Source organism: Coregonus lavaretus, assembly GCF_964263955.1.
Source record: "Coregonus lavaretus genome assembly, chromosome: 6".
In the NCBI taxonomy this organism is placed as follows: domain Eukaryota; kingdom Metazoa; phylum Chordata; class Actinopteri; order Salmoniformes; family Salmonidae; genus Coregonus; species Coregonus lavaretus.
Window position 1 is genome coordinate 32144016 of NC_139993.1, and position 25679 is coordinate 32169694.

The 25679-nt window shown below is 40.7% G+C and overlaps 1 protein-coding gene across 1 annotated transcript in view; it reads right to left on the reverse strand.

Moving 5' to 3' along the window:
- The window catches only part of LOC311130689 (xyloside xylosyltransferase 1-like), an 80858-nt gene that overhangs the window by 21230 nt on the left and 33949 nt on the right, over nucleotides 1-25679 (reverse strand). The window contains exon 4 of the mRNA XM_084163474.1: nucleotides 25386-25518. Within this exon, the coding sequence (XP_084019600.1) occupies nucleotides 25386-25518 (133 nt within the window). The remainder of the gene's footprint in view (nucleotides 1-25385; nucleotides 25519-25679) is intronic.

Below are 25679 nucleotides of genomic sequence, written 5' to 3' on the forward strand. Positions count from 1 at the left end.
CTGCTTCTCCTTAGGCAACATCCGTCCATGCTTACATCAGTTTGTCTCAGATCGTGCAAGCTAAAATGTTGACACTATACTCCAATGAATTTCCAAGTCTTACTTCACTCACATAACGGTAAATGGGGCATTATATCGTGAACACTTACTGACTCAACATACACTGACTGAAGTACTATATGTTTATGGCTATTTACGGGATGTGCCGGTATGCACATTGCTGAAGCGTGACATCTGTTTTGGAAGGGGGTAAAACAATGGGCTGAGTGCTGTGTATTCCCTGTCCGGCTAGGATGGCTGGACAGAGGGGAAAGAGGAAGAGAGGGAACAAGAGAAAACAAAACAATGAGCTCAGACTATTAGCTGTCTCTACTACCACCTAGAGCCCTGTTTCCCAACCCTGGTCCTCCAGTACCCCCAACAGTACACATTTTTATTGTAACCCTGGACAAGCACACCTGATTCAACTTGTCAACTAATCCTCAAGCCCTCAATGAGCTGAATGAGGTGTGTTTGTCCAGGGCTACAACACAAATGTTTACTGTTGGGGGTACTCGAGGACCAGGGTTGGGAAACACTGACCTAGAGGAGGTGGTGTCTATGGCATGTTTAAGGTACAGTGCCTTCAGAAAGTATTCATACCCCAGTAAAAAAATTAAGCATTTTAAATTCAGGCTGTACACAACAAAATGTGGAAAAAGCCAAGGGCACTGTACACTACCGGTCAAAAGTTTTAGAACACCTACTCATTCAAGGGTTTTTCTTTATTTTTACTATTTTCTACATTGTAGAATAATGGTGAAGAAATCAAAACTATGAAATAACACATATGGATTCATGTAGTAACCAAAAAAGTGTTCAACAAATCAAAATATATTTTATATTTGAGATTCTTCAAATAGCCGCCTTTTGCCTTGATGACAGCTTTGCACACTCTTGGCATTCTCTCAACCAGCTTCACCTGGAATGCTTTTCCAACAGTCTTGAAGGAGTTCCCACGTATGCTGAGCACTTTTTGGCTGCTTATCCGTCACTCTGCGGTCCTACTCATCCCAATTTGATTGAGGTCGGGGATTGTGGAGGCCAGGTCATCTAATGCAGCACTCCATCACTCTCCTTCTTGGTCAAATAGCGCTTACACAGCCTGGAGGTGTGTTGGGTCATTGTCCTGTTGAAAAACAAATGATAGTCCCACTAAGCCCAAACCAGAAGGGATGGCGTATCGCTGCAGAATGCTGTGGTAGCCATGCTGGTTAAGTGTGAATTGAATTCTAAATAAATCACAGACAGTGTCACCAGCAAAGCACCCCCACACCATAACACCTCCTCCTCCATGCTTTACGATGGGAACTACACATGCGGAGATCATCCGTTCACCCACACCGCATCTCACAAAGACACAGCGGATGGAACCAAAGATCTCAAATTTTGACTCCAGACCAAAGGACACATTTCCACCGGTCTAATGTCCATTGCTTGTGTTTCTTGGCCTAAGCATGTCTCTTCTTCTTATTGGTGTCCTTTAGTAGTGGTTTCTTTGCAGCAATTCGACCATGCATGCCTGATTGACACAGTCTCCTCTGAACAGTTGATGTTGAGATGTGTCTGTTACTTGAACTCTGTGAAGCATTTATTATTATTATTTATTTGGGCTGCAATTTCTGAGGCTGGTTACTCTAATGAACTTATCCTCTGCATCAGAGGTAACTCTGGGTCTTCCATTCCAGTGGCGGTCCTCATAAGACCCAGTTTCATCATAGCGCTTGATGGTTTTTGCGACTGCACTTGAAGAAACTTTCAAAGTTCTTGAAATGTTCCGTATTGACTGACTTTCATGTCTTAAAGTAATGATGGACTGTCGTTTCTCTTTGCTTATTTGAGCTGTTCTTGCCATAATATGGACTTGGTCTTTTACCAAATAGGGCTATCTTCTGTATACCCCACTACCTTGTCATAACACAACTGATTGGCTCAAACGCATTAAGAAAGAAATCAACTCCACAAATTAACTTTTAAGAAGGCACACCTGTTAATTGAAATGCATTCCAGGTGACTACCTCATGAAGCTGGTTGAGAGAATGCCAAGAGTGTGCAAAGCTGTCATCAAGATAAAGGGCGGCTATTTGAAGAATCTCAAATATAAAATATATTTTGATTTGTTTAACACTTTTTTGCTTACTACATGATTCCATATGTGTTATTTCATGGTTTTGATGTCTTCACTATTATATTACAATGTAAAAAAATTTAAAAATAAAGAAAAACCCTTGAATGAGTAGTAACTTTTGACCGGTAGTGTAGGTGAGTGATGCTGGCTGGTTTACACTGTTGAACAAACAGTTAACAGGTTTACTCAAGTCAAGTGTGACTAAGCAACATGAGGCAAGTCTGAATCAGTCACTATGAGAGATGTATTCTGGCTACATCAGATATAGTCCAGTAGAAATGCTCAAATTTTTTTCATTTGGTAAAGAAGCGTGAAAATTGGCACACTTGTATAATTCTTATGCTGAACAAAACCTGATATTGTGCCATTTCAGCAAAGCCCCGGTTAGACGTGTAGCGCCCCCTACAGGTCAATGGTGAAAATGCATTTACCTTTAATGACGTTTTGGGTAATGGCCTCCCCTGGGTTGGGTCTATAGGCCCCAAAATAGCTTTAATGTTTGGATTGGTTAGGGGAACACATTCAATCAACAGCCAAAACCATATGGCCTGTGTTTTGTCCTAACAATGGCATCAAAAACCTTAGCAAAATCTTTATATTTTCACTTTCATACATTAAGATATTAATGTTCTAGACAGGTTTCATGGGAATGTTGCAAGAACATTCATGTGTCCAGTTTTCTGTAGGTTTGGAGAACATTCCATCTACGTCACACTAAACATACACAGAACATAGTTGCCATGTTCTCAGAATATAAGATATTAATGTTTTAGATACCTTTGATGGGAACGTTGCAGGAATATTTCTGTGTATCAGCTGTCAGGACGTCTACTGATGGTCCCAAAGAAACATACTCCCAAAAAAATGTAATATGTCATTACACATCACGCCTTGTTACTGTTGCTAAGCCAATCAAGGTCTTGATTGGTGAATCACTGATCCATTCATGAATTCTTATGTAAATGTGATATTTCAGTTGTATTTTTTAAATACATTTGCAAACATTTCTAAAAACCTGCTTTTGCGTTGTCATTATGGGGTACTGTGTGTAGATTGATGAGGATAAAAAAAAAAAAAAAAAAATAACTTTTTAGAATATGGCTGTAACGTAACAAAATGTGGAAAAAGTGAAGGGGTCTGAATACTTTCCCAATGCACTGTATTTCCATTCATTTTTTCAACTGGTACCAGGGGACCTTCAGATGAGTCTTGTGAGGCCTGTGGGTATCCTAGAGCAAAACAACCGACGTGTTCGTGAGAGTCTCACCTTTCCACAGAGGGGTCATATTAGTGTGTAGCCCAAACTGTTCGGAAGCTACAGACAGAAGTTGGCAGATCGGCTGTACCGACTTCAGACGAGTCCCAAGACGCTTGTGGGGGTCGTAGCGCAAAACTGTTCAGAAGCTACAGACGACTTTGTGAGAAGACGGTCTGACAACACCGCTCTAGCTCTGTCACCTTTCACCTCAGATGTGGAAGTGCGACATCGGTAGATGCTGTGGATTGAGACACATCAATGCAAAAAAACAGATCTCTAGCTTAAACTGACAGATTTGTTTATTTATTATGCTGATTAGATTTCCGCGGGGGCATGGACATCGACTCTAGGGGGTTAACTGTAATATGATCATAATGATCAAGACTTTGTATTTAATGTACCTTTTTATGTTGTTCCTTGTTGAGTGGCAGCTCACAGGTAAATATGAACTGAATATGAAACTATATGAATTTGTATATTATACCTGTAACCCCCTCTACAAAAAAGAAATGAAAAAATAACAAAACATGTGGGCACCAAAAAAAATAAGGTGTATCCCAGCAGAACCCAAAATAAGCTTGTTTTACACAATGTAATTGTATGCAATGTAATTGTAAATGAAACATGGTTAAAACTATTATTTTTATATTATGGATGGTAAGCCTTGCATCCATAGCTCTTTCTATGAATTTGAGTGCTTTCATTCATATCCGCATTTTTTCAACATGGTCATATTTTCAAAAACATCTATAAATAGCATACCTGTTTCATGTAATTTGGTCTTTCACACAAGCTCAAGCATTTAGACATCATTTGGCTTTATCATATCACTGAAATAGTTTTGACCAGGTGAAAATCCTCTAATTTAGCTCCAGGGAGCTGGATGGTAGCCATAATGTAAAACTGCTGCAGTGGCCTTATTGGTTAAATCTGCAGTGGCACTATAGCTTGACATCTTTATTTAGACATATCCTGGCTTTTTGTAAAAGTTTTGTGGTGTCATCATAAAGGCATTTTTTAAAAATGTCTTACCCATCTCCCTGCTGGACATGATGCATTCTTATGGGATTTTACCTAGAGTGACATGTACAGGGCCGGTTTCCTGTCACATTTCTTAAAGATCCCTTTGAAAAATATAAAAAAAAAAAATAATAATAATAATAAAAACTAATCCCTTTGAAAACTGCCTATGTGGCATCAATATGAAACATTTATTCTAGTGTCAAAATTGACTACAAACTATAAATAGGATCATTTTGGTCATAAAGTCAGTCTCGTCTAAAACAGAGTTTGGAACCTCAGCGCGTCACAACGAGTAAATGAGGGTTTGGATTACAATTATGTCAACAAATAATGCTCCCTTTTGCCAAGCTCCACGTGCAAATCGCCCCTCCGCTTACCTTCATTGAATGGGACTCTGTTGTTTCATGCCCCCCAACGTGTTCAAAGAATCACGGGCCCTATACGGATTGACCATGCCTCCACAGACAAAGTTCTATGGTTTGCATGCCCTGCCGAAAGAACCTAGTATGGAATAGTTGCTTGGAGTTCGTCGGTCCCCAAGTCTGCACCAGTAACACTTGCTTGGTGTGTAATGTGGGGGAAAATTACAAATTAGACATGCTATGCTGTTTTTTTACTTAGAGAATTGTCTATTGTTATTTGTTAGTGTTTTTTACTGATACAAACTTGTCTTGTGTGACGTAGTCATAAGTCTGGGCGTACAGGTAAGAGCCGTTTGGGTGCGACCGCAGTATGTGATATTCTGTTTTCAAAATCTGCATGAACTTAGCTGTGTGGAAACTTGCAGGAAGGAACAAAGAATAGTGGTAACGTCAGCTATCTTAATCTGTACAGACAAGCTAATACCTTTTACACACTATGTTCCGCCCCTGTTTCCACACATCTGCTAACTGCCACGTAGACAAAGGTTGTACTTTCTATAAAAACTGAGAGCCAACTCTGTTCGTTGGGCTCTTAACTCTACACCATTGAATGATTGTTAACCGCTCCATTTTTACTAATCTTATAATAAAGTTGTTGTTTGAAGAATCTACAGTTGTTCTTCCTTTTGGTTAGAATTTCCACGGCAGTAACGACCGGTGGTGATGAGTATAACCACAGATACTGGGATATAATGAACTCTCTGGTAGAACTTAACTAACGACGTTAGCTAGATAACGTTATTGCTGGTTATGTAGGTAGCCATATTTTGATAAGTGAGGCAGGCTAGATAACATAGTCAATGAGACAGGCAAGCTAACGTTTTAGCTAACGTTAATGTAGCTAGCTAGCTCATTATAACTTAGGTTGTAGCTCATTCAAGTTTGTGTATTGTCTAGATACTGCTGGTTATGTAATGTTATCATTTGATAATGCTAGCGAGGCAGGCTAGCTAGCTACAGGCTAGCTAACGTTAGCTAGCTAGCTAACAAGCCGGATTTCCAAGTTAGTTCGTAGCGCATACAAGTGCATTCTGTATTGTCTAGGGCAAAACGAAATAATGGATGCAGCTATGGTGGTAGCTAGCTGTCTTAGTCCAACTAATACATTGAACTAGGCGCAACAAACCCTAACAGCGCCACCGGCATGAATCTAATCCAATCTATAGCTACAGTCAGTCTACATCTGAAAAGCATAGAATTATGGTTTCCACTAGTTACCACAGCCACAGTGTCAAAATTGGCTAATTCATGAAAACAAAAATTTGCTTTTTCATCTTCATTTAAGGTTAGGCATAATGTTAGCAGTGTGGTTACGGTTAGGTTTAAAATCATATTTTAAGAAGACAAATTGTAGAAATAGGCAGGCTTTATTACTTTTTGGCTGTGGTAACTAGTGACGACCTAGATTTAGCTTGACCTGATTTACTGCCCTCATGACACAGATGGCTTCATCAACAACGGTAATATGTTTTATGTGAAAAGTTGTATTAAAAAATACCCAGTTTGATAAACTAGTAGGTTAATTACCCAGCCAAGCAGATACAAGCAGTCATTTTGGTTGTGAAGTGCATTATCAAAAAGCTTTGTCCTTTCTTTATAACAAATTCCAATTGACCACTTGGCTGTCTATTGTATCACCCTGTCAAAGGCCCTCCCAGTCAACACCACCTCATAAGATGAGGAAGCACATTGTTTATGAGGATTGCCTGCTGCAGTTGTTCGAGAGATGTCCAGTTTGCAACCAAACATGCAACATAGAAAATACCAGCCAGGGGACTCTCAGCATCACACAGACATGCTCTCGCTCTTCACATTCCGATAAATGGAACAGGGAGGACACTTGAAATCAGGTTGGTGACATTTGACCTGGTCAAAGGTCAAAACTGTTTTGAGTTTTGTCCCAATTCACTTTCATAACCTAGCCTGCGTTTACCATTCTATTTCACTTCACTTCACATATCATGATATCTGAAGTGAAATAGAAAGGTGAATGCAGCGATCAGGTTGGTTCCACTATGCTAATCATAACCTCCATTGACAATGTAATCAGTGCTCTGTGTGTGTGTTTGTGTGTGACTGACCAGTATCTTTGATGAGGGGCCAGGAGTTGATATATTACTGCCATGCCCATCAATGGGGCACTGGCAAAGACCTTACCACCAGCCTCACCTCTTGCCTGCTAATCACCGGTCGTCGATGTGGAGAACAGAGTTGGGTATGATTAGTCTGATCTGTTCAAACAATTCGTTTTTCAGATATCACCTATCCTTACTGCCATCGGTAATAGAACATGTGTTCACAGATGTGTGTTCACAGATGCATGTGTTCACAGATGCATCTATGGAGCCAGCACTTGGAGACTTGCAAGATGAAGTGATGGAGTCCTGACCGACAGACAGGCTTGAAACTGACGTCTCTGAATGGAGAGAGACCTGGCACTCAACACGTCCACAATGTGGGACTGAAGGTGATTACTAATAATACAGTACACCAGAAATGTTCAGTATTTGCAACACCCTTTTCATTCCATGTGTCACTGATCAACTCTGCCTCAACTCTGCCTATTTCTACAGATGGAGAGGACTGTAGATGCTTTTGCCAGATGCCAGACTTGGTCGTTTGATGGGGAGACCATCACTTGGTAGGTTTTATCTGACCTGTTAAAACTTCAACATAGTATCTGTTTGTGGGTCAGATACAGTGGGGGGAAAAAAGTATTTAGTCAGCCACCAATTGTGCAAGTTCTCCCACTTAAAAATATGAGAGAGGCCTGTAATTTTCATCATAGGTACACGTCAACTATGACAGACAAATTGAGAGAAAAGAAATCCAGAAATCACATTGTAGGATTTTTACTGAATTTATTTGCAAATTATGGTGGAAAATACGTATTTGGTCACCTACAAACAAGCAAGATTTCTGGCTCTCACAGACCTGTAACTTCTTCTTTAAGAGGCTCCTCTGTCCTCCACTCGTTACCTGTATTAATGGCACCTGTTTGACCTTGTTATCAGTATAAAAGACACCTGTCCACAACCTCAAACAGTCACACTCCAAACTCCACTATGGCCAAGACCAAATAGCTGTCAAAGGACACCAGAAACAAAATTGTAGACCTGCACCAGGCTGGGAAGACTGAATCTGCAATAGGTAAGCAGCTTGGTTTGAAGAAATCAACTGTGGGAGCAATTATTAGGAAATGGAAGACATACAAGACCACTGATAATCTCCCTCGATCTGGGGCTCCACGCAAGATCTCACCCCGTGGGGTCAAAATGATCACAAGAACGGTGAGCAAAAATCCCAGAACCACACGTGGGGACCTAGTGAATGACCTGCAGAGAGCTGGGACCAAAGTAACAAAGCCTACCATCAGTAACACACTACGCCACCAGGGACTCAAATCCTGCAGTGCCAGACGTGTCCCCCTGCTTAAGCCAGTACATGTCCAGGCCCGTCTGAAGTTTGCTAGTGCATTTGGATGATCCAGAAGAGGATTGGGAGAATATCATATGGTCAGATGAAACCAAAATATAACTTTTTGGTAAAAACTCAACTCGTCGTGTTTGGAGGACAAAGAATGCTGAGTTGCATCCAAAGAACACCATACCTACTGTGAAGCATTGGGGTGGAAACATCATGCTTTGGGGCTGTTTTTCTGCAAAGGGACCAGGACGACTGATCCGTGTAAAGGAAAGAATGAATGGGGCCATGTATCGTGAGATTTTGAGTGAAAACCTCCTTCCATCAGCAAGGGCATTGAAGATGAAACGTGGCTGGGTCTTTCAGCATGACAATGATCCCAAACACACCGCCCGGGCAACGAAGGAGTGGCTTCGTAAGAAGCATTTCAAGGTCCTGGAGTGGCCTAGCCAGTCTCCAGATCTCAACCCCATAGAAAATCTTTGGAGGGAGTTGAAAGTCTGTGTTGCCCAGCGACAGCCCCAAAACATCACTGCTCTAGAGGAGATCTGCATGGAGGAATGGGCCAAAATACCAGCAAGTGTGTGAACACCTTGTGAAGACTTACAGAAAACGTTTGACCTGTGTCATTGCCAACAAAGGGTATATAACAAAGTATTGAGAAACTTTAGTTATTGACCAAATACTTATTTTCCACCATAATTTGCAAATAATTCATAAAAAATCCTACATTGTGATTTTCTGGAATTTTCTTTCTCATTTTGTCTGTCATAGTTGACGTGTACCTATGATGAAAATTACAGGCCTCTCTCATCTTTTTAAGTGGGAGAACTTGTACAATTGGTGGCTGACTAAATACTTTTTTCCCCCACTGTATTAACTATCCTAACTGCCATTGGTAATAGAACAGTGACTATATGTGTATGTGTTCACAGAAGCATGTACGGAGCCAGCACAGAGACTTGCAAGATGATGTGATGAAGTCCAGACTGACAGACAGGCTTTATACTGGTGTCTCTAAATGGAGAGAGACCTGGCATTCGGCATTACATTTTTACTAGTCAACTTTTACTTGTATTGTCTTTTTTTATTATTGAATTGAATGGTATCAGTCAATATGGGGAGAGAGAAACCCTGTGTATTCTGCACCAGGATCAGGGAACTCCTGTTCTATATGGGACACCAGACAGGAAGGTATGACTACTGACATGTTTCCAAGGTAGCCCCATTACCACCAGACAAAATGCCGATAGGCATAGTATCTGTATCGGCTGGGAATAGCAATGAAAGGTGCACATTAGCAGAACACTGCTTCTATGGTATTATGTAAACGTTGTTTATTCTACATGGACCTGTTACTACATTTGAAAGTTATCAAAACAATTAGTTTAGAATATCTACATACATTCGGCAATTGCATTCTTTTAATATTACTCTGTAGGCTACTGACCTATTCAAAGCTTCCTTCAGCATCTCACCATACATCTTGCTGCAGTTATTGAACTCAACCTACAGGAAGTTTGAGTGGGGGGAAAAAGCTGCGGACATGGTATTGACAGATGGGTGTGTCTTGGTGGTGGCTAGGACACACCCACAAAACACCCACATCAAACCACACCCCCAAGCTAACTCATGTTTGGCTTCTGTCAATTGAGAAGCAAGTCAAAAAACGAGGCCAAATCAGCAGGTGCAGTTCCCCTTTAAAAGTGACACAGTATATAATATTGTATTATATATAATTGCAACCAGTAGACTTCAGGTAACACTTACAGTACCAGTAAAAAAATGTTTTATTATTTTCTACATTGTAGGATAATAGTGAAGACATCAAAACTATGAAATAACACTTATGGAATCAAGTAGTAACCAAAAAAGTTATATTTTATATTTGAGATTCTTCCCAGATATGCTGAGAACTTGTTCCCAGATATACTGAGCACTTGTTGGCTGCTTTTCCTTCACTCTGCCGTCCGACTCATCCCAAACCATCTCAATTGGGTTGAGGTCGGGATATTGTGGAGGCCAGGTCATCTGATGCAGCACTCCATCACTCTCCTTCTTGGTAAAATAGCCCTTACACAGCCAGCATTGTCCTGTTGAAAAACAAATTATAGTCCCACTAAGCCCAAACCAGATGAGATGGGGTATCGTCTCAGAATGCTGTGGTAGCCATGGTGGTTAAGTGTGCATTGATTTCTAAATAAATCGCAGACAGTGTCACCAGCAAAGCACACACACACCATAACACCTCCTCCTCCATGCTTTACGGTTGGAAATACACATGCGAAGATCATCCATTCACCCACACACGTCTCACAAAGACACAGCGGTTGGAACCCAAAATCTCCAATTTGGACTCCAGACCAACGGACACATTTCCACCGGTCTAATGTCCATTGCTCGTGTTTCTTAGCCCAAGCAGGTCTCTTCTTTTTATTGGTGTCCTTTAGTAGTGGTTTCTTTGCAGCAATTCGACCATGAAGGCCTGATTCACACAGTCCCCTCTGAACAGTTGATGTTGAGATGTGCCTGTGACTTGAACTCTGTGAAGCATTTATTTGGGCTGCAATTTCTGAGGCTGGTACTCTAATGAACTTATCCTCTGCAGCAGAGGTAACTCTGGGTCTTCCATTCCTGTGGCGGTCCTCATGAAAGCCAGTTTCATCATAGCGCTTGATGGTTTTTGCGACTGCACTTGAAGAAACGTTCAAAGTTCTTGAAATGTTCCGTATTGACTGACCTTTATGTCTTAAAGTAATGATGGACTGTCGTTTCTCTTTGCTTATTTGAGCTGTTCTTGCCATAATATGGACTTGGTCTTTTAACAAATAGGGCTATCTTTTGTATACCCCCATATCTTGTCACAACACAACTGATTGGCCCAAACGCATTAAGAAGGAAATAAATTCCTCAAATTAACTTTTAACAAGGCACACCTATTAATTGAAATGCATTCCAGGTGACTACCTAATGAAGCTGGTTGATAGAATGCCAAGAGTGTGCAGAGCTGTCATCAAGGCAAAGGGTGGCTATTTGAAAAATCTCAAATATAAAATATATTTTGATTTGTTTAACACTTGTTTGATTATTACAGTGAGGGAAAAAAGTATTTGATCCCCTGCTGATTTTGTACGTTTGCCCACAGACAAAGACATGATCAGTCTATAATTTTAATGGTAGGTTTATTTGAACAGTGAGAGACAGAATAACAACCAAAAAATACAGAAAAACGCATGTCAAAAATGTTATACATTTATTTGCATTTTAATGAGGGAAATAAGTATTTGACCCCTCTGCAAAACATGACTTTGTACTTGGTGGCAAAACCCTTGTTGGCAATCACAGAGGTCAGAAGTTTCTTGTAGTTGGCCACCAGGTTTGCACACATCTCAGGAGGGTCTTTGTCCCACTCCTCTTTGCAGATCTTCTCCAAGTCATTAAGGTTTTGAGCCTGACGTTTGGCAACTCGAACCTTCAGCTCCCTCCACATATTTTCTATGGGATTAAGGTCTGGAGACTGGCTAGGCCACTCCAGGACCTTAATGTGCTTCTTCTTGAGCCACTCCTTTGTTGCCTTGGCCGTGTGTTTTGGGTCATTGTCATGCTGGAATACCCATCCACGACCCATTTTCAATGCCCTGGCTGAGGGAAGGAGGTTCTCACCCAAGATTTGACGGTACATGGCCCCGTCCATTGTCCCTTTGATGCGGTGATGTTGTCCTGTCCCCTTAGCAGAAAAACACCCCCAAAGCATAATGTTTCCACCTCCATGTTTGACGGTGGGGATGGTGTTCTTGGGGTCATAGGCAGCATTCCTCCTCCTCCAAACACGGCGAGTTGAGTTGATGCCAAAGAGCTCGATTTTGGTCTCATCTGACCACAACACTTTCACCCAGTTCTCCTCTGAATCATTCAGATGTTCATTGGCAAACTTCAGACGGGCCTGTATATGTGCTTTCTTGAGCAGGGGGACCTTGCGGGCGCTGCAGGATTTCAGTCCTTTACGGCGTAGTGTGTTACCAATTGTTTTCTTGGTGACTATGGTCCCAGCTGCCTTGAGATCATTGACAAGATCCTCCCGTGTAGTTCTGGGCTGATTACTCACCGTTCTCATGATCATTGCAACTCCACGAGGTGAGATCTTGCATGGAGCCCCAGGCCGAGGGAGATTGACAGTTATTTTGTGTTTCCTCCATTTGCAAATAATCGCACCAACTGTTGTCACCTTCTCACCAAGCTGCTTGCCGATGGTCTTGTAGCCCATTCCAGCCTTGTGTAGGTCTACAATCTTGTCCCTGAAATCCTTGGAGAGCTCTTTGGTCTTGGCCATGGTGGAGAGTTTGGAATCTGATTGATTGATTGCTTCTGTGGACAGGTGTCTTTTATACAGGTAACGAGCTGAGATTAGGAGCACTCCCTTTAAGTGGGAGCCAGAAATCTTTCTGATTGAGAGGGGGTCAAATACTTATTTCCCTCATTAAAATGCAAATCAATTTATAACATTTTTGACATGCGTTTTTCTGGATTTTTTGTTGTTGTTATTCTGTCTCTCACTGTTCAAATAAACCTACCACTAAAATTATAGACTGATCATTTCTTTGTCAGTGGGCAAACGTACAAAATCAGCAGGGGATCAAATACTTTTTTCCCTCACTGTACATGATTCCATATGTGTTATTTCATAGTTTTGATGTCTTCACTATTATTCTACAATGTCAAACATTTAAAAAAATAATGAAAATGCCTTGAATGAGTAGGTGTGTCCAAACTTTTAACTGGTAGTGTAAATAACAACATTTAGGGTTTGGAAGTAAAACAAATTCAAACTAGGTTGAAAACAGACAAAAACCATTAACCCAGGTAGATTAAGGCACTTTTTCGCCACTTTTGTGCTAAAATGTTAAAGGATACACATACAGTGGCTTGCGAAAGTTTTGTTGCCTTACAACCTGGAATTAAAATTGATTTTTTGGGGGTTTGTATCATTTGATTTACACAACATGCCTACCACAAAATATTTATTTACTGTGAAACAAACAAGAAATAATAAAAAAAAACAGAAAACTTGAGCGTGCATAATTATTCACCCCCCAAAACCACATAGCGTTTTCCTTGATGGCCAAAAAGCTAAATTTTAGTCTCATCTGACCAGAGTACCTTCTTCCATATGTTTGGGGAGTCTCCCACTTGCCTTTTGGTGAACACCAAACGTGTTTGCTTATTTTTTTCTGTAAGCAATGGCTTTTTTCTGGCCACTCTTCTGTAAAGCCCAGCTCTGTGGAGTGTTTGTCGTAAAGTGGTCCTATGGACAGATACTCCAATCTCCGCTGTGGAGCTTTGCAGCTCCTTCAGGGTTATCTTTGGTCTCTTTGTTGCCTCTCTGATTAATTCCCTCCTTGCCTGGACCGTGAGTTTTAGTGGGCGGCCCTCTTGGTTTGTTGTGGTGCCATATTCTTTCAATTTTTTAATAATGGATTTAATGGTGCTCCGTGAGATGTTCAAAGTTTCGGATATTTTTTTATAACCCAACCCTGATCTGTACTTCTCCACAACTTTGTCCCTGACCTGTTTGGAGAGCTCCTTGGTCTTCATGGTGCCGCTTGCTTGGTGGTGCCCCTTGCTTAGTGGTGTTGCAGACTGGGGCCTTTCAGAATAGGTGTATATATACTGAGATCATGTGACAGATCATGTGACACTTAGATTGCACACAGGTAGACTTTATTTAACTAATTATGTGAGTTCTGAAGGTAATTGGTTGCACCAGATCTTATTTAGGGGCTTCATAGCAAAGGGGGTTAATACATATGCACGCACCACTTTTCCGTTATTTATTTTTTAGAATTCTTTGAAACAAGTTATTTTTTTCATTTCACTTCACCAATTTGGACTATTTTGTGTATGTCAATTACATGAAATCCAAATAAAAATCAATTTAAATTACAGGTTGTAATACAACAAAATACGAAAAACGCCAAGGGGGATGAATACTTTTGCAAGGCACAGTGCATTTGGAAAGTATTCAGACCCCTTGACTTTATCCACATTTTGTTACGTTACAGCCTTATTCTAAAATGGATTAAATAGTTTTTTTCCATCATCAATCTACACAAAATACCCCATAATGAGAAAGCAAAAACAGTTTTTTAGAAATTTGTGCAAATTTAAATATTACATTTACGTAAGTATTCAGACCCTTTACTCAGTACTTTGTTCAAGCACCTTTGGCAGCGATTACAGCCTCGAGTCTTCTTGGGTATGATGCTACAAGCTTGACACACCTGTATTTGAGGAGTTTCTCCCATTCTTCTCTGCAGATCATCTCAAGCTCTGTCACGTTGGATGGGGAACGTCGCTGCACAGCTATATTCAGGTCTCTCCAGAGATGTTCGATCGGGTTTAAGTCCGGGCTCTGGCTGGGCCACTCAAGGACATTCAGAGACTTGTCCCGAAGCCACTCCTGCGTTGTCTTGGATGTGTGCTTAGGGTCGTTGTCTTGTTGGAAGGTGAACCTTCGCCCCAGTCTGAGGTCCTGAGCACTCTGGAGCAGGTTTTCATCAAGGATCTCTCTGTACTTTGCTCCGTTCACCTTTCCCTCGATCCTGACTAGTCTCCCAGTCCCTGCCTCTGAAAAACATCCCCACAGCATGATGCTGCCACCACCATGCTTCACGTAGGGATGGTGCCAGGTTTGGCACTATACCTAGGCATTTTTAGTTAGACATACTTGGCTTTTTGTAAAAGTTCTCAGGTGTCATCATACTGCCATTTTGTTAAAATTGCTTACCTATCTCCCTGCTTGACATAATGAATTCCTATTTGGCTTGGGCGATATACCGCTTATACCATATACCGGGGTATTTTGAAATACCGACGGTATGATTTTCAATACCGTAAAAAATAAATAAAATAATATATATATTTATTTTATTTCTGGGGGTTGGGGGCACCCTCGCCTTGCGGGGGCCGCGGGGGTGCATGCTACACCAGTGCTTATAACTATCAGTTAAGTATACCTATAAGAAATGTAAGATGTGTTAAATAAATTATATCCAACTCAGGGCTCCAGCTATGCATTTGGGTTGGCTGACTTGCTAGCTAAGTGGCTAGATGTAACCAAGAAGCTTGATCTTGACAGCAGAGACATTCAATCCCCTCCTGGATCAAGATCCTGTTGCATAAATTGTTTTGTACGTTATACTGTATAACCAGGTATGGTACAGAAACGGTATGAAAATCTGGATACTGCCCAACCCTAATTCCTGTGGGATATTACATAGAGTGATATGTACATAGCAGGTTTTCTTATAAGTGACACAGTATATATACTGAATAAAAATATAAACACAACATAAAGTGTTGGTCCCATGTTTAATGAGCTGAAATAAAAGACCCCAGACATTTTCCAATAGCACAAAAATATTATTTCTCTCAAATTTTGGGCACAAATTTGTTTACATCCCTCTTAGTGAGCATTTTTCTCCTTTATCAAGATAATCCATCCACCCAACAGGTGTGGCATATCAAGAAGCTGATTAAACAGCATGATCATTACACAAGTGCACCTTGTGCTGGGGACAATAAAAGGCCACTCTAAAATGTGCAGTTTTGTCACACAACACAATGCCACAGATTTAACAAGTTGAGGGATCATGCAATTGGCATGCTGACTGCCGGAATGTCCACCAGAGCTGTTGTCACAGAATTTAATGTTTGAATGTACAGTATTATACAGAGCCATGATTGCATGGAACTCCCTTCCATCTTATATAGCGCAAGTGAACAGCAAACCTGGTTTCAAAAAACAAATGAAGCAACACCTCACGGCACAACGCCTCTCCCCCATGTGACCTACTTGTTATGTGTACGTACTGACAGGTATGTGTAACTGATAGATGCGCGCACACACACTACATGTTCATGTTTTTAAAAGTATGCCAATTGTAAAGTATTTTGTCTGTAATGTATTTTCGTTATATGTCGGACCCCAGTAAGACTAGCTGTCGCCATTGGCGTCGGCTAATGGGGATCCTAATAAATCAAATCAAATGTTCATTTCTCTACCATAAGCAGTCTTCAATGTCGTTTTAGGGAATTTGACAGTACGTCCAACCGGCCTCACAACCGCAGACCATGTGTAACTATGCCAGCCGAGGACCTCCACATCCGGGTTCTTCACCTGCTGGATTGTCTGAGACTAGCCACGGACAGCTGATATAACGGTGGGTTTGCACAACCAAAGAATTTCTGCATAAACTGTGAGAACTTCTCAGGAAAGCTAATCTGCGTGCTCGTCGTCCTCACCAGGGTCTTGACCTGTCTGCAGTTCGGCGTCCTAACCGACTTCAGTGGGCAAATGCTCACCTTCGATGGCCACTGGCACTCTGGAGAAGTGTGCTCTTCACGGATTAATCCCAGTTTCAACTGTACCGGGCAGATGGCAGACAGCGTGTAGGGCATTGTGTGGGCGAGCGGTTTGCTGATGTCAACGTTGTGAATAGAGTGCCCTATGGTGGCGGTGGGGTTATGGTATGGGCAGGCATAAGTTACGGACAACGAGCACAATTGCATTTAAGCGATGGCAATTTGAATTCACAGAGATACCGTGATGAGATCCTGATGCCCATTGTCGTGCCATTCATCCACCGCCATCACCTCATGCTTCAGCAAGATAATGCACGGCCTCATGTCGCAAGGATCTGTACACAATTCCTGGAAGCTGAAAATGTCCCAGTTCTTCCATGGCCTGCATACTCACCAGAAATGTCACCCATTGAGCATGTTTGGGATGCTCTGGATCGACGTGTAAGACAGCGTGTTCGAGTTCTCGCCAATATCCAGCAACTTCACACAGCCATTGAAGAGGAGTGGGACAACATTCCACAGGCCAGTCGAGGTATACCAAACCTTTTTTGATATACTAAGAGGACCGTTATTAGCATGTTTTAACCACTCCTATGTAAATGGTAGATTATCTGACACTCAAGAAGAAGGTCTGATCTCATTATTACTGAAACAGGATACAAGAGGAAAATATAAAGATCCAGTCCATTTACAAAATTGGAGGCCCCTTACACTTCAGTGTTGTGATGCAAAAATTCTAGCAAAATGTATAGCGCATAGAATTAAAAAGGTATTGTCGGATATTATTCATTCTAATCAGACAGGTTTTTTACATGGAAGATACATTGGAGATAATATAAGGCAAGTATTGGAAACAATAGAACACTATGGAAAATATGGGAAACCAGGCCTGCTTTTCATAGCAGACTTCGAAAAGGCATTTGATAAAGTTCGACTGGGGTTTATATATAAATGCCTGGAGCATTTCAATTTTGGAGAATCTCTTATAAAATGGGTCAAAATCATGTATAGTAACCCTAGGTGTAAATTAGCAAATAATGGCTATTTCTCAGAAAGTTTTTAACTGTCAAGAGGAGTGAAACAAGGTTGTCCACTAACGGCATATCTATTTATTGTGGCCATCGAGATGTTAGCTATTAAAATCAGATCCAATAATAATATCAGAGGATTAGAAATCCAGGGCTTAAAAACAAAGGTGTCATTGTACGCTGATGATTCATGTTTTCTTTTAAATCCACAACTAGAATCCCTCCACAGCCTCATAGAGGATCTAGATACATTTTCTAACCTCTCTGGATTACAACCAAATTATGACAAACGTACTATATTACGTATTGGATCACTAAAAGAAATACAATTTTTACATTACCATGTAGTTTACCAATAAAATGGTCTGATGGTGATGTGGATATACTCGGAATACATATCCCAAAGGAAATAAATGATCTCACTTCAATACATTATAATAGAAAGTTAGCAAAAATAGATAAGATCTTACTACCATGGAAAGGAAAATACCTGTCAATTTGTGGAAAAATCACCCTGATTAACTCTTTAGTATTATCCCAGTTTACCTATTTGCTTATGGTCTTGCCTACGCCTAGCGAACAGTTTTTTAAATTATATGAGAAGAAAATATTCAATTTTATTTGGAAAGGCAAGCCAGACAAAATTAAAAGGGCATATTTATATAATGAATATGAATTCGGAGGACAGAAATTAAATATTAAAGCATTAGACCTATCACTAAAAGCTTCAGTCATACAAAAGTTATACTTAAATCCGAACTGGTTCTCAAGCAAATTAGTAAGATTGTCTCACCCAATGTTCAAGAAAGGCCTTTTTCCCTTTATTCAGATTACAACAACTCATTTGCAGTTATTTGAAAAGGAAATAATCTCCCAAATATCACTATTTCTAAAACAAGCCATAGAAAGTTGGTTGCAATTTCAATTTAATCCTCCAGAAACGACAGAACAAATAATGCAACAAATATTGTGGTTAAATTCAAATATACTAATTGACAAAAAACCTTTATTTTTTGACAGAATGTTTAAAAAAGGTATAATCTTTGTAAATGATATCATCGGTAGGACTGGTGGAGTTATGTCGCACATGCAGCTAACAAAAACATATGGAAATGTCTGCTCTACCCAAAATTACAACCAAATAATTGCAGCCTTACCGCAAAAGTGGAAGAGGAAAGTGGAAGGGGGAGAAAGTAAGGAACTTGTCTGTCAGCCTTGCATTAAAGAACATAATTGGTTAAGGAAAACTGTGATAAATAAAAAAGTATATCAGTTTCACTTAAGGACCAAAGGATTGACAGCCGTCCCATATAGATTGCAAAATAGTTGGGAAGAGATTTTTGACGTACCGATCCCATGGCATAGTGTTTATGAACTGACACGCAAAACGACACCGGATTCAAAAATTTGAATCTTTCAATTAAAATTATTATATAAAATTCTTGCTACCAATAGAATGTTATTTATATGGGGGATACAATCTTCCCAGCTCTGCAGATTTTGCTGTGAAGAGACAGAATCATTAGATCATTTGTTTTGGTTCTGTCCATTTGTAGCTTGTTTTTGGACACAGGTCCAGGAATGGCTTTAGGATTGCAATATTTACCTGGAGCTAACCTTGCAGATAGCATTACTGGGTGATCTGAAAAGTCATAGTCAATCGATCAATAATATAATAATACTTTTAGCCAAAAAAAAAATAATTGATTCACAATCTGTAGAAGCAATGAGAATAGAAAGGTTCAGAACTTTTGTAAAACATCACAGTACGGTTGAAATATATATGGCAAATAGAAATCCTATTTGGATGGTGTTAAGAGATACAGTGGGGGAAAAAAGTATTTAGTCAGCCACCAATTGTGCAAGTTCTCCCACTTAAAAAGATGAGAGAGGCCTGTAATTTTCATCATAGGTACACGTCAACTATGACAGACAAATTGAGAAAACAAATTCCAGAAAATCACATTGTAGGATTTTTAATGATTTTATTTGCAAATTATGGTGGAAAATAAGTATTTGGTCACCTACAAACAAGCAAGATTTCTGGCTCTCACAGACCTGTAACTTCTTCTTTAAGAGGCTCCTCTGTCCTCCACTCGTTACCTGTATTAATGGCACCTGTTTGAACTTGTTATCAGTATAAAATGCACCTGTCCACAACCTCAAACAGTCACACTCCAAACTCCACTATGGCCAAGACCAAAGAGCTGTCAAAGGACACCAGAAACAAAATTGTAGACCTGCACCAGGCTGGGAAGACTGAATCTGCAATAGGTAAGCAGCTTGGTTTGAAGAAATCAACTGTGGGAGCAATTATTAGGAAATGGAAGACATACAAGACCACTGATAATCTCCCTCGATCTGGGGCTCCACGCAAGATCTCACCCCGTGGGGTCAAAATGATCACAAGAACGGTGAGCAAATATCCCAGAACCACACGGGGGGACCTAGTGAATGACCTGCAGAGAGCTGGGACCAAAGTAACAAAGCCTACCATCAGTAACACACTACGCCGCCAGGGACTCAAATCCTGCAGTGCCAGACGTGTCCCCCTGCTTAAGCCAGTACATGTCCAGGCCCGTCTGAAGTTTGCTAGAGTGCATTTGGACGATCCAGAAGAGGATTGGGAGAATGTCATATGGTCAGATGAAACCAAAATATAACTTTTTGGTAAAAACTCAACTCGTCGTGTTTGGAGGACAAAGAATGCTGAGTTGCATCCAAAGAACACCATACCTACTGTGAAGCATGGGGGTGGAAACATCATGCTTTGGGGCTGTTTTTCTGCAAAGGGACCAGGACGACTGATCCGTGTAAAGGAAAGAATGAATGGGGCCATGTATCGTGAGATTTTGAGTGAAAACCTCCTTCCATCAGCAAGGGCATTGAAGATGAAACGTGGCTGGGTCTTTCAGCATGACAATGATCCCAAACACACCGCCCGGGCAACGAAGGAGTGGCTTCGTAAGAAGCATTTCAAGGTCCTGGAGTGGCCTAGCCAGTCTCCAGATCTCAACCCCATAGAAAATCTTTGGAGGGAGTTGAAAGTCTGTGTTGCCCAGCGACAGCCCCAAAACAACACTGCTCTAGAGGAGATCTGCATGGAGGAATGGGCCAAAATACCAGCAACAGTGTGTGAAAACCTTGTGAAGACTTACAGAAAACGTTTGACCTGTGTCATTGCCAACAAAGTGTATATAACAAAGTATTGAGAAACTTTTGTTATTGCCCAAATACTTATTTTCCACCATAATTTGCAAATAAATTCATTAAAAACCCTACAATGTGATTTCCTGGAAAATAAATTCTCATTTTGTCTGTCATAGTTGACATGTACCCATGATGAAAATTACAGGCCTCTCTCATCTTTTTAAGTGGGAGAACTTGCACAATTGGTGGCTGACTAAATACTTTTTTTCCCCACTGTGTGTGTATATATATATATATAATAGAATTATTGTAAAATTAACTGTGTCCATAAGGTGTAGATAGTAAGTATAGACCGGAAGTAGAGGCCTGGGCATTGTTGTTCACTAATTTACTCCAAGTAGGGAAAGGATGGCAGGGTTGAAAAGTAATAAAGGGGAGTATATATATAAAAAACATGGGGGATTGGAAGTGATGCAGACAATTACATTGATAGAAGATACAATCTATCTGCAATATTAAGCTGATCCATCCCCCCCCCCCAAAAAAAAAGAGAAAACATTCCACAGGCCACAAATCAACAGCCTGATCAACTCTATGCAAAGGAGATGTTGCACTGCATGAGGCAAATGGTTGTCACATCAGATACTGAATAGTTTTCTGATCCATGCCCCTACTTTTAAGATATCTGCGACCAACAGATGCATATTTGTATTCCCAGTCATGTGAAATCCATAAATTAAGCCCTAATGAATATATTTCAATAGACTGATTTCCTTATATGAACTGTAACTCAGTAAAATCTTTGGAATTGTTGCATGTGGCGTTTATATTTGGTTCACTGTAATATCATATTATGTATCATTGTAACTAGTAGACATCAGGGAACACATCACTTTTCTATAAACGGTATAAAAGTATAAATGGTAACTTTGTATTTAATACACCACTTTGAAAGTGAAATTATCAACATTTTACTGTTATTTCTGATGGTTTTTCATCATTGTTGCGATCATCAAGGTAAAAACAAAGAACATATGGTTTTGGTTGTTGATGCAATGTGTTCTTCAAACCAATACAAACATTGTAAGCTATTTTGGGGCAATGTAGACCTAACACAGGGGAAGCCATGACCTATAGGAGGCGCTACAGTCTGACACAAAGCTTTGCTGAAATGGCACTATTTCAGGTTTTGTTCAACGCTAAATATTATACAAGTCTGCCAATTTTCACACTTCTATACCAAATCGAACAATATGGTCTTTTTTGGGAGCTTATCTACTGGAGTACGTACTTGAAACTTATTCAGAAAATCTCTGAAACTACCCCAGAGCTCCTTGATGGATGACAATGACATTGATGTAATGGCAACCCCCCCCCCCCCCCCCCCCCCCCCCCAAAAAAAAAATATAAAATCTGTTTGATAAGTACCTGTTAAGACATTGTCTGTTTGTCCCCTGAATATTACAGAGGAGTATGTTTATCTAGTGCAAGTTTTCCCTGCAAACACACACAGCTTTGTGGCAGAACTAATTACTGTGGGATTAACGTGAGCAGACAAATACCTTAGGGAGGAAAGTAATTAAGCAGAGGGCTGTGGACACTGGACACACTCACAGGGCAACTGGACGCTTCCTAGAACCATATGATTGGCTCTTATGTCTCCGCAATTAGTTTTATTTGACACCAGAAAGGAGAGGGCATCAGAGTAAAGGAGAGGAAGAAAGGGAACTGTCCTCCAGTGGAGAGAGAGCGAGAGAGAGAGAGAGAGAGAGAGAGAGCGATGCAGCACTGATGAGCACAGCAGCACAGTGCTTCCTGTTGTTGCAGCCTAAAAACACAGTGACCTTCAGAATGTCGTAACATACACACACGTTTCCTTTTGGTGCCTGCATCCATCCCCTTCCCTGACTCCCCCACCTCCAACCTCCCCCCTCCCACTGGACTCTCGACCCTCCTCCTCAGACTCTCAACACATCTTGGTCTCTCTCAACTCCCCTCTTCTCACTTCCTCCCCCTTTCCATTTGGACAGCCCTTGACAGCAGGGCTCTGAGTGGACCTCCTCTCTGCCAGCTCCTGTCACTGTCACTTTAGTGGGAATGTGTGGCAAGGGAGCACTCGGAACTCAAAAAGTGCCATCTCCTTTCAGCTTTTAGAGTGCCCCACTTTCAACAGGCTGGCATCGACTGGCCACAAGACCATATCGACCAGTTTTGCCTCTCTGCCACCCAAAGCCATACGTTTCAGGAGAAAGTTCTGGTCTGCTCTCTCGTCTGAAATAGTACTATGATGATGTTTGTCAGAGTTTAAGATATTGATTTTTGTGATGTGAAATGGTCTTGGTTTGTACAATAGTTTGTGGCAGTGATTTCATTTTTTCAATAACACACTGATGTTTTCCAACCCAAGATTCCTCACGTGTGCATGTGTGTTTGGTTTTACTATCCTTCTGTGACCAGAAGTCCTCACAAGGATAGTAAAACAAGGAACATTTTACTACTTTATTTATACGAATCTTTAGGGGTGTTAATAATTTTTGCCCCCTACCTTTTTGAGAAAAAAAGTATTACCTGTTACACAAAATATCTTTCTCTGAGCAATTGTATTAGGATAAAATAATAACATTTCCGAATTTTTAGCTCAGTATTTGAATTGTTTATTTTATACAGTCATTATTTCTCATCTTTATCAAGGGTGTCAATCATTTCAGACCCTACTGTACATGTAATGTCATTGTGTTCTGTTGGATATTGTGGGCAGATACACTACCATTCAAAAGTTTGGACACACCTACTCATTCAAGGGTTTTTCTATAATTGTACATTGTAGAATAATAGTGAAGACATCAAAACTATGAAATAACACATATGGAATCATGTAGTAACCAAAAAAGTGTTAAACAAATCAAAGTATATTTTATATTTGAGAATCTTCAAATAGCCACCCTTTGCCTTGATGACAGCTTTGCACACTCTTGGCATTCTCTCAACCAGCTTCACCTGGAATGCTTTTCCAACAGTCTTGAAGGAGTTCCCACATATGCTGAACGCTTGTTGGCTGCTTTTCCTTCACTCTGCCGTCCGACTCATCCCAAACCATTTCAATTGGGTTGAGGACGGGGGATTGTGGAGGCCAGGTCATCTGATGCAGCACTCCATCACTCTCCTTCTTGGTAAAATAGCCCTTACACAGCCTGGAGGTGTATTGGGTCATTGTCCTGTTGAAAAACAAATGATAGTCCCACTAAGCCCAAACCAGATGGGATGGCGTATCGCTGTAGAATGCTGTGGTAGCCATGCTGGTTAAGTGTGCCTTGAATTCTAAATAAATCATAGACAGTGTCACCAGCAAAGCACCCCCACATCACAACACCTCCTCCTCCATGCTTTACGGTGGGAAATACACATGCGGAGATCATCCATTCACCCACACCACGTCTCACAAAGACACAGCGGTTGGAACCCAAAATCTCCAATTTGCACTCCAGACCAACGGACACATTTCCACCGGTCTAATGTCCATTGCTCGTGTTTCTTAGCCCAAGCAGGTCTCTTCTTTTTATTGGTGTCCTTTAGTAGTGGTTTCTTTGCAGCAATTCGACCATGCAGGCCTGATTCACACAGTCTCCTCTGAACAGTTGATGTTGAGATGTGTCTGTTACTTGAACTCTGTGAAGCATTTATTTGGGCTGCAATTTCTGAGGCTGGTAACTAATGAACTTATCCTCTGCAGCAGAGGTAACTCTGGGTCTTCCATTCTTGTGGCGGTCCTCATGAGAGCCAGTTTCATCATAGCACTTGATGGTTTTTGCGACTGCACTTGAAGAAAATTTCAAAGTTCTTGAAATGTTCCGTATTGACTGACCATCATGTCTTAAAGTAATGATGGACTGTCGTTTCTCTTTGCTTATTTGAGCTGTTCTTGCCATAATATGGACTTGGTCTTTTACCAAATAGGGCTATCTTCTGTATACACCCCATACCTTAACACAACACAACTGATTGGCTCAAACGCATTAAGAAGGAAAAAATGTCCACAAATTAACTTTTAAGAAGGCACACCTGTTAATTGAAATGCATTCCAGGTGATTACCTCATGAAGCTGGTTGATAGAATGCCAAGAGTGTGCAAAGCTGTCATCAAGGCAAAGGGTGGCTATTTGAAGAATATCAAATATCAAATATATTTTGATTTGTTTAACACTTTTTTGGTTACTACATGATTCCATGTGTTATTTCATAGCTTTGATGTCTTCACTGTTATTATACAATGTAGAAAATAGTAAAAATAAAGAAAGGAATGAGTAGGTGTGTCCAAACTTTTGACTGGTACTGTATATTCACCGGTCACCACAACAAAAAAGGCTATTTTAGGCTTAGGGGTTAGGTTTAGGGGTTAGGGTTACGCTTAGGGTTAGAATTAGGTTTAGGAGTTAGGGTTAAGGTTAGGTTAAGTTTAGGGAAAATAGGATTTAGAATGGGAATCAATTGTTTGGTTCCAACAAGGATAATAAAACAAAGGTACGTGTGTGTGTGTGTTTATTGTGTGTTGAATACCTGTATACCGGCTGCATCTCTCGGGCAATGCCGATCACAGCTCCAGGAGGGAAGCGATCAAACTCCAGAAACAGCTCCCTGATGTTGCTCCTGTACTTCAGATCCAGGTCCAGCTGTACAATGCACTGCAGATCTGAAACAAAGCGTTAAATACATTTTTACTCAGAAATTAAAATGTCTTGCTAGCACCCCTTGAGTAGCAGATTACTTTGGCTATACATCATATCAGCCAAGACTATCGGCTATGAAATGATTCTGATTATCGTCCGATACCAAATATGTTTTTAGCCATCA